Source organism: Pyrgilauda ruficollis, unplaced genomic scaffold (genome assembly GCF_017590135.1).
Source record: "Pyrgilauda ruficollis isolate IOZ18807 unplaced genomic scaffold, ASM1759013v1 scaffold33, whole genome shotgun sequence".
Lineage (NCBI taxonomy): Eukaryota > Metazoa > Chordata > Aves > Passeriformes > Passeridae > Pyrgilauda > Pyrgilauda ruficollis.
In genome coordinates, this window is record NW_024524711.1 from 2,461,719 (window position 1) to 2,475,877 (window position 14,159).

Genomic DNA, 14,159 nt, shown 5'->3' on the forward strand with positions numbered 1-14,159 from the left:
AGATGTTACGGAAAGAAATATGTGAAAAAGGTAATGCTACGTTGCCAAAAGCAAAGCTTGAGAAGCATTATCCAAACCAAAGACAGAGCTTGAATGAATAAACAACAAGATTTATGCAGGTCCTATGCTAGACAATGTTGCATATTGCATGCAGATTATAGTCTACTACTGTTCAAACTGTAACAGGATCTGCAAAGCTCCTTCTCATTTTCAAATGCTTCTTAAGGAATGAACCATAACACTTACTTGTGGTAAAACATCCGGGCCATGCCCATCCTTTGTTTTTCTCCTCCTGATAAGACATCTTTCCAATCCATAATAGCATCCCAGCCTTTTTAAAAAAATGCAAACAAAATGAGTCAGAACAATATAAGTTTATGTAGGAAATGCAGCTTCACTTGCAACACCTCTGCAGTTTGTAACCAGAATCATAAAGAGCATTTCAACTGCAGAAGAGACAGCTCAGGCTACTGAATCACATCTTCTGAAATATCTCAATGTCTATCCACTGGCAATCAACTGGAAAGATGTCCCTTATATCATGACAAATTTGAAAGTGGAATTTAGACTTTTTGGTCACATAGATATTGTCAAAAAACTTTACTTACCATCTCTTTGAAAATAACTCTTTGACCTGTATATAACTAGTAATTTTATTCTCTCATATTTGTTTAATGGAACAATTCTCTATTTTTTTAATGAAAGGTATGAGTGGAAATTTAAAAACAAAGTAAAATAAATAAAGTGTAAAAAATAAAGAGCAGTGTCAGACTGCACTCACTACTGTAGGCAAAGAAAACTGTCAGCAAGCCCAACAGAAACACAACTGCAGACAAAGGGATGTATCCATGAGCACAGACAGGCAGTGAAACTGCAGTCAGGCAGGAGAATCTTCTATAAATTTTTCCTACTACCTTGTATTTAAAAATAACCCACAACTGCTATAACATGGGGTATCCTTATTTAATATTCTGCACGGCCTCTAACTGATTTATTTCTTTATCACTTTCAGGTACATGCAATATGAGCATGAGGCATTTCATCTGTGATCTTACAGCAGACTGGTGCTCTGTGAGTACTTGAGCATGATTAATTCCTCCTACAGAAAAAAATAAAGTAACGAATTGCCTTACTGAAAATAAGTTTTCAGTCAAACAATCCAGATGGAGAGAGTAGCAAAATAGATGAGTTTTCAAAAAGAACAGTGTGGATGTAGCAAAAAAAATCTGATAAGACATTTTTCTCAACAGATCATCTATTCATGAGGCAAGCAGCTGAAGCGGGGCTGAGAGGAAAAGAACATTTTTTCAGATTAGCCCCAGAAATACTGTAACGAAAAAGTTAATAACACAGTCAAAACCTGTTTTCTGCCACTGTCAAACTTAAAATAAATATTTGCCAGAAAAGACTATAAATAAGACAAAGCAAGGAGCGTGGGCTGTGTTATTTCTGATACCTGAACAAATACGAGACAATGGGGTTTATGAAGGTGCAGGAGGCTTGGTACTGCTCTGCCTGTGCTTGGTGCTATACCAGGGCTTGGCAGGACTGAACAAATATCAGTGAAACATCTGATGGGGGGCTGTGTGACCAAAACCAGTAATTGATAATGATAGAGACTAAATTTCAAGATTTTGCTCTATATAAAATTAGAAAATATAATGTAATCATTTAAAAATAAATATTTATAAAGTTAGATTTAAAAACCAGGCATATGCAAGAAAGACATCACCTTTAGTGATCCTATAGTTTTTCTCTATTTTCCTTCCATTCTTGTGTAAGGAGGCATCCTCACAGTGGGCACCCTCCCAGGAGCACATAAAGTGCTTTCTCTCAGCAGGCTCCCAACAAAGGTGGAGCTGTGTAATGACCAGCTGAATCACCATTAGGATATGCTCTGGTAAAGGGAACAGATACACACAGGCTGCTGTTGCTGAGCAGTCCCAGTGCTGGGACCTCACAGAGAGCTGGAGTGCTCTTCCACCAGCACCCTGAGCTCCCAAAAAGCACTGTAAAACACCTGGAACACTCCATTTTGGCAAAGGGCTCTGATAGGGGATGGGAATGGTTCTTCACAAAAGCCACAGAAACAACTATGCTTCTGAAGACAACATTCAAGGTGCTGCTTAGGTTCTGTTATTTTTAAGCTGAGAATACAGATGAGACTCAGGACCTGGATCTGAGCTGGGGTGTGGGTGGGTGTGCATGTGTGCACATGTGCCTGGGGGAGCAGTGCCTGTGTTCATACAGTTTCTTCCTGATCAGCTGGTTTATAAAGGTTTATTAAAAGACAAAAAGGGAATGAAGTTCAAAAAGAAGCATCCTCTTGTCAGCAAAATAATTATACTATTTACTCTAAAGGTGTAAGATTTAACCTTCATTTACCAGGATACAATGGTCATCTCTGTGCTTACTTCAACTTACATTATAATTGAGTATGACATGTGTATCTTTTCTCTTCCTGCCTAGCACCCTCCCTGAACTCTCCTATTTTCCACTTGGAATGCCTCAAACAACAGATAAGGAAGTGTGCAATTTTATATTATCCCTTAAAAAACCTCTTTTCTAATGTCTAAATAATTTGGTCTGAACATTTAGGCATTGTAACTCACACTAAACTAACACCCCTCTGTCTGTGAACAATAGTGCACCTACTTCTCTCCTGTTTCTTCCTGCTGACATGGCACAGGTCAGTGAAGGTCCTGAAGTATTCTGGGAATAACAGCCAAGACAGTGGCTTAGGTCACCCATAACTACATCCACTTCAGAAATGAAGAAACAAAATGCTCGCCCATGAACGCAGCACAAATCTCTCAGTAAGTGCAAGCACAATCCTGGCTTTCAGAGTCCAAATTCCTAGCCCACCTTCTTGTTATGGCTTTTGCAGCCAGTAAGACAAAGAGCATGTTTAATGTGCTGGGGCACAGTAACAGCAGCAGAAATACATACAGCTGCCAGCAAAAACTAGTGATAGCCTCAGGATAGCAGCATTTCATTTTCTTGTAAGGCTTCTTTTATAATTCCTTCAATTTTCTGAAGGAAAATGAAAGCTGTATTTGGCAAAACCCAAATGGGTTACTCCTGGGATCCACAGCCCTCTGCATCCTTCATCCTTGTGAATGCTTGCATTTTCATGCAAGAATGAGCATTCAGCTGCCATGAAAAGATAAGCTTAAAAGTTCCTTTTTCAGATCTACATTCCAAAGCACCTTATCAGACATGGACTGAAGGACAGAAGAAAGGCTAACACAGCAGATCACAGCCAGAGTCCACCCCTGCTGAGTTTTTGGGCACGGAAGCCTCTTTCACAGACATATGTAAAGAGAGCCCAGTGCTGTGCAGGGTGAATATGCAAGGACAACCTGGAGCTGAGCAAGGAAAAAGAGACCATGGATTGCACGAGCCTCAGCTCAGTACGACACTGCAGGGATTTGTGTCTCTGGATTTCAGAGCCACTGGAAAAGCTGGCAGAGCTCTCCAGAGTTCCTCTGGTACCAGTAACAAAAGCAAATCCAGGGCTAAAGAGATCAGGTGAAATAATCTCAGAGAGAGGAAATGGGCTTGTCCGTCTGTTTATACATGGCCTAGCACAAAGGCTCCCTGGACAACACCCAAAGATATGACAAATGTGCAAAATAATGAGGAATAATTATAATCTGAGGTGCTGAGAAACCATAAACAGGTTGGACTTGCTCAGTAATGTCATCAGCCCCAAGCGGACAGGCCCAGTCACGCGTGCACGGCGCAGCTCATGGCCCCATGGCTCCCCTGGTGTGACAGGCTGCCAGCAGCCAGGGCTGCCTTCCACTGACACTTGTTCAATATACACAGATTTTCAAAGCAGGTCAGAAGGAACTTTATGTGCATGTACTGCATATCTGCATGCTTTTAGCTCCCATTTCTGGACATGCTTTTTCACCACACACGCTGAACACAACCTTCATTTTGTATGAAATTATGGTTCTGGTAGAGCTAACAACTTTGCAAATGTTGATGGTGGCACCTTACAGATAATAAAAAGGTAATAAAACAGCATTCATCTAATGTCCAGGTGGTGAGAAAAACATTAGTGTGGGCTTCAGTGGAAAGGGAGCTCTGCCTCCAGCAGCAAAAGGGGGCTACTGCCAACAGCCACTGCCCTGGGTTCTTCAAGGGCTTGGGCTCAGGAGCATCCAGAACAGTGGTGCAGGGGAGGAGGACTGTTGTTTCGGAGGATTTAATATATTCTGTTGATACCGACTGAAAAATGCTTCATGAAGCTAACACAGAAGCTAAAGGCCAAATTGGGCTATTTATTTTACTTCCTTAAACGTTAATGCTAGGAAAATAGAGGAATTTCTGTCATTGGCAGCAACAGAAACAACATCAGACACAACACTTGGAATGCAGTGATCCTTGTACTGTTGCAGTGTAGAAATAATTCAGCTAAAAACAGTAACGTCATGCCAGAACAAATAATTTGAGTCAAAGTTGTGCACCTCTGGCTTCATCTGGCTTTTTCGTAACTGTCCACAAGGAGCAGAACACAAAACTGCAAAGTATCAGATTATACACACATGACATTTGTGATCAGTTAAAGCACAAGAGGTTTATATGAGATTTTCATTATTTCATAAACAAAAATGTTCCATTTTTAATAAAAATATTTTTAGTTTAAAAATATGATTTAAAGCAAAAGAATAAAATACAAATTGGAATTTAAAAATATTAAGCTACACATAAATGAAAAATTTCAACTGTTCACTTTCAGCAAGTATTTCTGTCTTGCTGGTTCAGAAAACCCCAGAACATGAATCTTTATCCCAGACCAGGGCAGCTTTAAAAAATATCTAAGCATATGAAATCCATGTAACGTGTCAAATCGTATGTCACAGATTTCCTCTCTGCTCCTACCTTGGCACTTGTCTCCTGCAAATACCCAAGAAGAAAAGGGAACAAGTAAGTATATTATGGTCCTAAAAACTTCCTGGTATGTGGTAATCTCTCTCCCTGTTTTCCGGCTTTGCCCACTTCTGTCACTTTAGATCACAAAGCACCTAAGACACTTTTTTCCCAACATTTGTTTGTGCAAACTTCTGCACAGTGTGCCCTTATTCTGAGCTTCAATCTAGCACCAGTGAACAGTAACAGTGTCCTCCAGCCTTTGTAATACACTGTGTGTGTTGTGCATGTGCAGTCAGACAGGCAGAAGAGCAAGAACGGGGTCAGCAATAAATACTTTCATTGGCACGGAAAGCAGCACGAGACTGATCCAAACCTGGGGTTTCAGTGACTGTAGCCAAGGCATCTTGGACATGGGGCACAGTGACTGCCCCATCAGCAGTTACACACTCCAGCTGCAGGGTCAGAAACCACAACCATGTGCACTCAGGGACTGCTGGGCGGTGGCTTTGGCAGCCAAGGGTCACGTGTTGTGCACGAGTACCAGCACACAGTGAGTGCACACACTCCACAGTGACTTCTTACCACTGACAACTTAATTAGTCCTCTTTTTCCAGCTGCTCATTCCAACATTCCTGCTTGTTCTTCTGCAATCTGAGCACCTCTTTTAGTGAAGTAAGTGACTCAGGAATACTAACAGGAATAGTTGTAGTGTCAGTGTAGGAAGGAGAGGCCTTCTCTGCAATTGTTCCAGTCACTGAGCTTACCTCTGCCTACTTCTTCTTGTCTTATAGGATCAGATTTGAATAATAACATGAACAGAATAATGGCAGATTCTAATTTTCTATTGCAGCAGTCATTACTACATTCTTATTACATTACAAAGAAGCATTAACCCATTGTGGAGAAGTATCTTTAGGTATACAATTGCTGTTGTAAATGATTAGTGCTTCCCACTCTAAAATGTGCAGAAAAGACCCTGAAGTATCTACACATACTTTAGAAAAAAAGACAGCTTCTGCCTCTTTACAGAACAACAGGCTGCCATCCAAGAATGGGAATTTAGAAACTGTATTGGGATTCTCAGCAGTTGAAGCACTAGTCTGTGTTGTCAGAATGATCCTGAGACTCACCAAGCACACACAAGGCAAAGTACCTGATCAAAACTAGCCCTGACAGCTGGCAGAGAAAGGCAGGGTACATTCAGCACACCCCTTAAAGGGGTCTGAAGATCCTTGCTCTTCTCTCTGAATGTTACCAACTTTGTCCTATGTCTGTTTGAAAAGCATAATGATGGGGAGGAAGTTGAAATTAGAGATTAGTGTCTGTTAGGAACAAAAGGACAGAAATTATTGCTGTGCTTGGGAGAAAAAAAGCCATGGAATGCTCCAGTTCCTTCCTAGGTACAAAAGAAGCCTTTAGCATCTTGACATTTATAGTGCCAGTAGATCTATACGCACTGTCCCCAACTCTGAGGACAAACAACACTGAAACATGGCAACTGAAACAGCAAGCAGTAGATGGCAACATTCTACTGCCAGCCAGTGTTGCTTGGTTATTTTTAACTTGCTCACTCTGGTGGGGTGGTCTCAGACACCCCTTTCCAAGGCACATAGTTTTGCTGATCCCACAAACTAGAGAGGTGAAAGCAGATCTGACTCTCTCATTCACATGCTTTCAAGTTGATGTAATCAGTGACATTACAATGTTTTAAGACAGTTTTTATGAAAATCAAGGAAGGTAAGTGATCCCACAATACCTGGAGAAGACTGGCCATCACAAGATAGTGAGGATCTTCAGCTTGAGCATGGATTTACTGGGAAGGGGAGGAGCATTCAGCTCTTCTCCCTCTGTTAGCATCAGGAGCAACAACCATGTGTCTGTGTAGCTCCCACAACCACAAAGGTCTGAATCAAGTTTTGCTGGTTCAGTTAGTAAAGGTCAGTCACACTAAAACATGCAAGGAATTGATTTTGTCAATTTTTCACCAAAAATATGCAATTTACCTCCTTCTCTTTGAACTATATGGTAGAGATGAACCATATGCAGAATGGACTCCAAATCTTGATCTTGGTAGCCTTTCTCATGCATGTCTTCCACTGAGTCTGGATAGATGACTTGATCCCGCAGTGTTCCAATGGACATGTAGGGCCTGAGGAACAATAGAGGGAAACGCAATCTGAGGATGGCTTCAGGTGAGCACATCTTGCTGATGCTCTATGAACAGGGTACAAGGCTTTAAATAATATGTTGCTAAAACTGGATTTACCCAGTGAGTGCATTGTGGGTGAACATTTTTCTAAACTTACCTTAGGGACAATGTATTGTTTCTATAACAGTTGATTACACGGCAACAACAAGGGTAGTGTTAGCATAGAAACACAATGACAGATTAGGCAGAATAAATATCCACTTCATAACCCATTTTGAATGCTTTCACTTGGAATCAGCAGAGCTATCCTGTATTGAAGGTTTGGTATTCTTAGGAGATTTAGAAATTTATTTAAACACATATATGTTAAAATCAAGTTGTTACAAAAATATTGCAGCTCAATATTTTGCAAATTATTGCAGCTCAATATGGCAAAGAATTCCATGGTGCAGAGCACTGAAAACATTCTTTGCACTGAAACCCTTCTTTCTCTACTATTCTGGAGTGCAGAATTTGGATTGGTCATAATTTAGCTGGCTCTAAAAGCCAGCATACCACCTCGAATTGCAAAGTAGCACACATTAAAGGGGCTGGTCACTTTAAACCTCCCAGCACCAGCCTCCCTTTGCCAAGTACAAGGCTGTGCTGTATATGAAGCAGCTTCTTAATCACCATATTTCCAGAGCAGGTAATACCATCTGTCTTACTCAACAAGCTGGCTCCAATTTGAAGCCAGAGTCCTCAGTCATGGTTGGGGAATGGCTATGGCCAATTGCCACAATGTAATGAGCTGTGTCCAGCCTATGGTACAGCCCAGGATCCAAAAATCCTCCTAGTCTCAAAACAAGAAAACTGAAAGAATAGTTTCACAGCTCTCTAAAAGATATCAGGCTATTCAGGTTAAGACAGCAAAGGCAACCTAAGACACATCTACTTAACCATTTCCTTTGCTGGTCTAAGGATTTCTTGTGAAGGACAAATATTCATCCTGTCTCACAGACACTGCTGATAGCTCTTGGAAACTGGAAACACCACAGGAACAGTCTGTGGGATTTTGAGTTTGGAAGGGAAAGTCAGAGCCAAAGAACAGTCAGGCTGCAGACTCTGTCCTGCTTTCTGTGCCAAGTGTTCCACAACTCCCTCTGGGTTCATCTGGTAAAACAATACTAGTCTTATTAAAGCTGTAGTGCCAGGGGATGATGATAGAGAGGAGCAGTCAAAACTGGGCCAGCAATGAGGAGGCTTCCAGGCAGCTTGCCCTTGCCACCAAGAACTGCTTCCAACAACTTCACAGTATGTTAAAAAGCAGTCAGTTTTCTTCTCTAAAAAGCTCTGGACCCACGTGGTGGAAAGGTCTCAGCCATGCAGAAGCTTTGCCTGGCAGAGATGTGTAACACCTCAGCAGATTTCTTCCCTTCCCTTGGAGGTGTCTGCAGAAGGGTGGATCTATCCATTGTTATTCTGAGAGTCCCTAAAATACACCATAGAGTAATGTGAAGGAACTCACAGTGCAATAAATAAAGAATTACAGAACTAAAGCTGCCACATAAACTAAAATTCACATGCAAGCTGGCATCAGCTGCATTGGTTTTAGTGCTGCAAACATCCATGTTGAACTATCTGTACCCGCCTGTGGTCAAACTACTTTCACCACCAACTGGGTGAGGATGGGAAGGGCAGGGGATTTGAACTCTTTGCAAATATTTGGTCATCTCTGTGTTGTGGCAAGCACCCAGATGGAGTAAAACCAGAACCACAAGTCAAATATAAGCACTGCTTGCTCCTCTTTGCTCCTTGTTCTACTCTCTGCTCATTGTGGCAATAGTACTGTTCTGGGCTGCTGCATGAACACTAGCACCAAGTGCAGTGGTGCAGTGAACTACTTACATTAATTGTGATATTGCAAAATCTCAACTCTAAACATTAAGTAACTTCATAAGTAATGAGCTATTACATATCCAAAATGCTCTCCATCTAAAATCCCAAAGGGCTTGACTTCTTGCATGTGTAGAAATCACTTCACTTGCTCCAGACTGCTGCCACCTCTGGGACAGAAGTGCAACTCCACCTGGGCTCAGAAAGGTTTAAATCAGCAGGTTAAGGCTGTGTAATTTAGGTGAAGCTGCAGGTAAGGGCAAGGAGAACAGAGTTATCTATCATATAATTTGCCTGGGGTTTAATACCTCACTCTTGTGAAGTATGATCCTGTAATGACTAGCAGCTCTGAGATTTAACCTACGGCAAAACAGGGAAAGCGATGCTCAAACACACTGTGCCAGCACGCTTGGTGCCATGCACTGTGCCAGGACACTTGGTGCCATGCTGTTTACTGAGTCACCAGCACTGCTTCCTGGCACAACTGCATTTTCTTCTGGCCTCACAGCTAAATACACCAGTACTGCCAAGCATGCCTCTCCCCACCCAGTTTGTCAAAAATACAGAGAAGCCCAGCTTGCAGTGGAGTAACAAACCTCATCATTTACTAACTAGCAGAAAATAAGAATAGCTTACAAGGAAACTACTGTTAACAGGCAGGAATCATGTGTCCAAAGAGACAGTTACTGGAAGAGCCTAATTATATACTATACCAGTCAGAATCCTCAGCTGGAAGGAGGGAGACTTTATTGCCAGTCTTTTTTTCCCCAATGCTCTTTAAGATAAAATCCAGTAGCTATCCTAACCCTTCAGCAGCATTTTAAAAACATTTAAAGGAGGTTCTAATCTTATTTAAGTGCCTGCTCTCAGGAGAACTACGTGGGTTTAACATTTAGCTCTGCATTTGCCACCTAAGCTGCAGGAAGTGGCAGAAGATCAGACATACATTTCTACATAGAGATTCCTATAGGTTAACTCTAGGTGGCTCCCTTTACCTACTACATAGATATTATGGACCGTTTTCCAAAAGCTTGAACATCTAGGGAATCCCCCCATATTTGAATTTTCTATCACCTTGCTTGTCAAGATAGTAATTTTACAAGCTGTTATACTTTGTCTGGAATCACCTCAGCAAAACTCCAGTTATTGCAATGCCCCTGGTTTAGATGAATAGTAAAAATTCCAGTTTTCACCAACAGCAAATCTTGATCAACAGTGCCTCCACTAATTAAAGTAATTAAACAACAAGAAACAAAAAGAAACAAAAGCCTCCACTAATTAAAGTAACTGAATTCTTAATTCTTCAATGACATTAGTAAAATAAACAGAAGAAAAAGATGGCACCACCACTACAAATTTGAGAAAATAAAAGGTCTTGAACGAACATGAATTAAATTCTTTTTAAGTAGCCTTGTGTCCACTGCTCTTGAACAGAAGGTGCTACCACCAAAGAGTTAAAAAATAATAAATAATACTTATCAAAATTTAAAAACCACAACAGGCTGTTTATCACATGGTGTCCAGTTCAAGGGATTTTAGGGCCAGGTAAGGTTTCAGTAACTGTTCTAAATATATAAATAATTGATCTGTCTTTAAACTACCCTACACTGAACTTTGCTGTCCCCTCATACAGAAATGGCCACAAACATCCTTTAAATATTTCAGATAGATCAGTTACCTAGTGGAAAATCCTACCAGAGTGCTAAAGACCGTAATGCCAAGGAATATAGCTAACAGGAAATGAAATGCACAGTATGAAAGGCTGAATTCTCAATGCATATAATTAGCATCTGGTATCAAAGGCTGAAAAAAAATCACATTAATCACTCTGTGGCTTTTTTTTTTTTTTCAACAAAGCTGTGCACATTTCTACAAGAAAACAATCTAGGAGGAAAGTGCTATTCATACTAAGGTATCATCTCATCTCATGATCTTTTACTATTACCTAGATCACAGACAGAATATTACTAGAACTGGTCAGATGGCAAAAAATGTTTAAGATGAGTAAGTCACATAATTATTCAGTTCAGTATGTATCTTGTGATAGGCAGAGAACACACAAAAACACACGTATAATTAAAATCAAACTATAAACAATTTATACAAAATTTTAGCAGCTAATGCATTCTGAAATAATTGTACCACCTGAAAGGAATCAATCAAGTGAAAAGAAAATACTCTCCTTTTCTTAAACTACCTCTGGCAGTACTCATGATTAAAGGATTACCTGGATGGTTGATCACGAATATCAATGAACTGAAGAACAAGGAGCTGCTCTGGACAAGGTTCTAGCCTGTCAGTCCCACCAGGCATATTCCAGCCTAAGAGGTGTTTCTGAGTTTTATCACAGCAGTGTAACACCACGAGCAAAGCAGTTTTCCTCTTCTAGAATGATCCCAAATTATTCACAGTTTTGGAGATGAGAAGTCACACTTACTTCACAGGGAAGAGAAAGCGCAGACAGCAATGCCTCTAGAGGAAAGGCTGGTTTTCCTCTGGGTCTCTACAGTGCTTAGTTACCAATGGCATAACTTCTTCCATGCACTGTGATATGAATACACAATAGTGTGCCTGCAGTGAAACACCTGCCAACACGTGAGAAGCCACACACTGCACTGACTTCCTTCTCTTATCTGCTGTGAAACACTGCATTACACAGGACAGAACAAGTCAGACAGAACAGAGACACACCATGTATATGGATACATGGAACATTATTATAGACATTTTATAAGCATTATTGGTATGTGACGTGGCTCTTCAAGGGAGCTGGAGTAATAAGCAGAAACTGAGATCAATAGGGTATAATTAATGCAAGATATTAAGCAAATAACCAAGCCTGGAAAAGTCTTTCCTCTTAGGAAAGCCACATTCCCATCTAAGCTATGTAGGTGCACACATGATGAACTGAAGAAAAAAATCCCACCTGCTACATTCTCCCATGAGACCATGACATAATTAATGACTAAAGAACAATGAAGTGAAAAGCTGGTGTTGTGGGGACTATTCTGCATTGTCAGCAGAAAACGCTCATCTCACCTAGAAGTTACTCATGTAAGTCTGAGTTAGTTACCCCTGTCCCTCTTGGTAGTCAATGGTGTCCTCTAGTGAACTGGTCCTAGGACACAGGCAAGCAGCTGCAGTGACCCCAGCTGGAAGACTGCTGTGCATTATGGAGCTGGTGATCTGTGGAACAGCTGCCTCGAGTGGCCACGGGCCTGTGCTATGCTTTGCTGCACTGGGCTGGGCTGTGCTGCACACACAGCTTGGCCTTCAGGCCTGTGCCACACTGCACCCGTCTCCTGGCTGCAGGATAAACTTTGTCAGCTAATCTTCACAGAGGAGCTTGCAAGCAGCTCCCACCTGGCACCAGCAATAACACTGCTGGCTTGTCCTTGTCTTTATCTTGAAGTGAAGCAGCATGTTCTCATGGTAACATCCTTTGGTCTGACAGGAGAAGTGACAAACGGCATTGTTTACACCTAAGAAAACCCCACCAGGGTGCTCAAGACCATAGTGCCAAAGAACCTTAGCACACATGGGCCCAAGCATAGCACATGCTGTGCTGTGACTAGAGCTCTGCCTGATGCTGCACAGTGTGGGCTCCTGGCATTGATGGGATTCAAGTACCACAGAACTGGTGAAGGGACTGGAGCATCTCTCCTATGAGGAAGAAACCTGGGAGAAGTCCCAAGGGGATCTTATCAACTTATATAAATACCTGAAGGGAGGGTGCAAAGAGGACAGAGCTGGGCTCTTCTTGCTGGTGTCAAGTGACAGGATCAGTGCTAATGGGCACAAACTGAAATAGGAGATGCCAAATGAGCATCTAGAAACAGTTCTTCACTGTGAGGGTGATCAAGCACTGAAGCCAGCTTCCCAGAGAGGCTGGGGAGTCTCCATCCTTGGAGATATTCAAAAGCCATCTGGACATGGTCTTGGGCAAACAGGTTTAGCCTGCAGGCAGTCAAACACAGAACTAGAACCTAAGAAATGTGTCACAGTGAGCAGATCATGGAGAAACCGGGAGAAGGCTGAATGACCTTGGAGTTGGGACGCAGTTCTGGAGTTTTGGAGCCCAAGACACAGGGGCAGGCAAATGGCAAAGCCTAAGGGGCATGGGAAAAATGACTACCTTCACTTCAAGAAGGAGGTGTTTGCTATGTCTACTACCTGGATTTTTAAAAGCATAGGGCACCGTAATGGAGTTTCTGATGGAAAACTATAGCAGGAAGGAGAAGAATGAACTTATTCCCAGGGAAGTTGATACCAGTTGTTATTAGAGCTTTCAACTGTCCTTCCCTTACAAAAAGCCAGCATCCTTTTAGTCTTTTCATATCAAGCTTTTTATGCCAAGCAGATTTAATAGTTTATGTTTCCCAGTGCTTCCCATTGTTATGTAACCAAATTGATTCTCATTACTTCATATGCCTAAGGCATTTGAAGTGTGCTTTATGATGCTCCTAGGTAAAATATTATTGAAACAGCAAACAGTTGCCATTCTGTTCATCTGTCACAGATCCTTTGTTGCATGGTTTCAGGACAGGTGCACTAAGCTGGAGGTAACTGCTCAAGCTGGACGGAGTAATGGGAGCTAAGTGCAGAAACTAGGTCATGTAAATACAACCACCATATTACTCCCTAACATGCAACTTTGTCTGCACCACTGCTAAGCTACACAGAGCTCTCAGTTAACCTCTAGGTGAATTTGTTCCCCTGGCACTGCTATCAAAACTAAATTTTGAAGGCAAAAGAAGTTGTGGATCCCCCATTCCTCTAAATGTTCAAGGCCAGGCAGGACAGGCCTTTGCACAACCTGATCTAGTGGAAGGTGTCCCTGCCCATGGCAGGGGGTTGGAACTGGATGGTCTTCAAGGCCCCTTTTAACCCAAGGCATGCTATGATTCTATGAGCTGCTCGTATCAGCAAAATGAAACTAACACAGATTAAATAGGCTGTCATTGTTTTGCAGGATAGATGCTATAAAAACCAGCCATGTATTCAGTTCTTACAATCTATTAATGGCTTTGTAATTATAAAACGTTTGTCAAGCTTAACCTACGTACTTAAAAAAGCTCTAAGCTTATTTTTTCTATCTTTTAAATGAAGTTTCATAAACAGTCTGGCACATAGATAGATGACTGGAGTAGAAGTTGAGTATATATCAACACATCTCAATTCCTTACCTACATTTGGCCCTCTTGGTATCTCCCATAGGCACAGCTTGCTCCAGACATGCCCCAGTCTGAAG

At 41.6% G+C, this 14,159-nt stretch overlaps 1 protein-coding gene across 2 annotated transcripts in view; it reads right to left on the reverse strand.

The window, feature by feature from the left end:
* Positions 1-14,159, reverse strand: part of ABCD2 (ATP binding cassette subfamily D member 2) — a 42,391-nt gene that overhangs the window by 6,521 nt on the left and 21,711 nt on the right. For both annotated transcript variants that reach the window (XM_041474548.1, XM_041474546.1), the window contains exons 7-8: positions 6,888-7,033; positions 247-331 (exon numbers count right to left, since the gene is read on the reverse strand). In XM_041474548.1, coding sequence (XP_041330482.1) covers positions 247-331; positions 6,888-7,033 — 231 coding nt within the window. The remainder of the gene's footprint in view (positions 1-246; positions 332-6,887; positions 7,034-14,159) is intronic.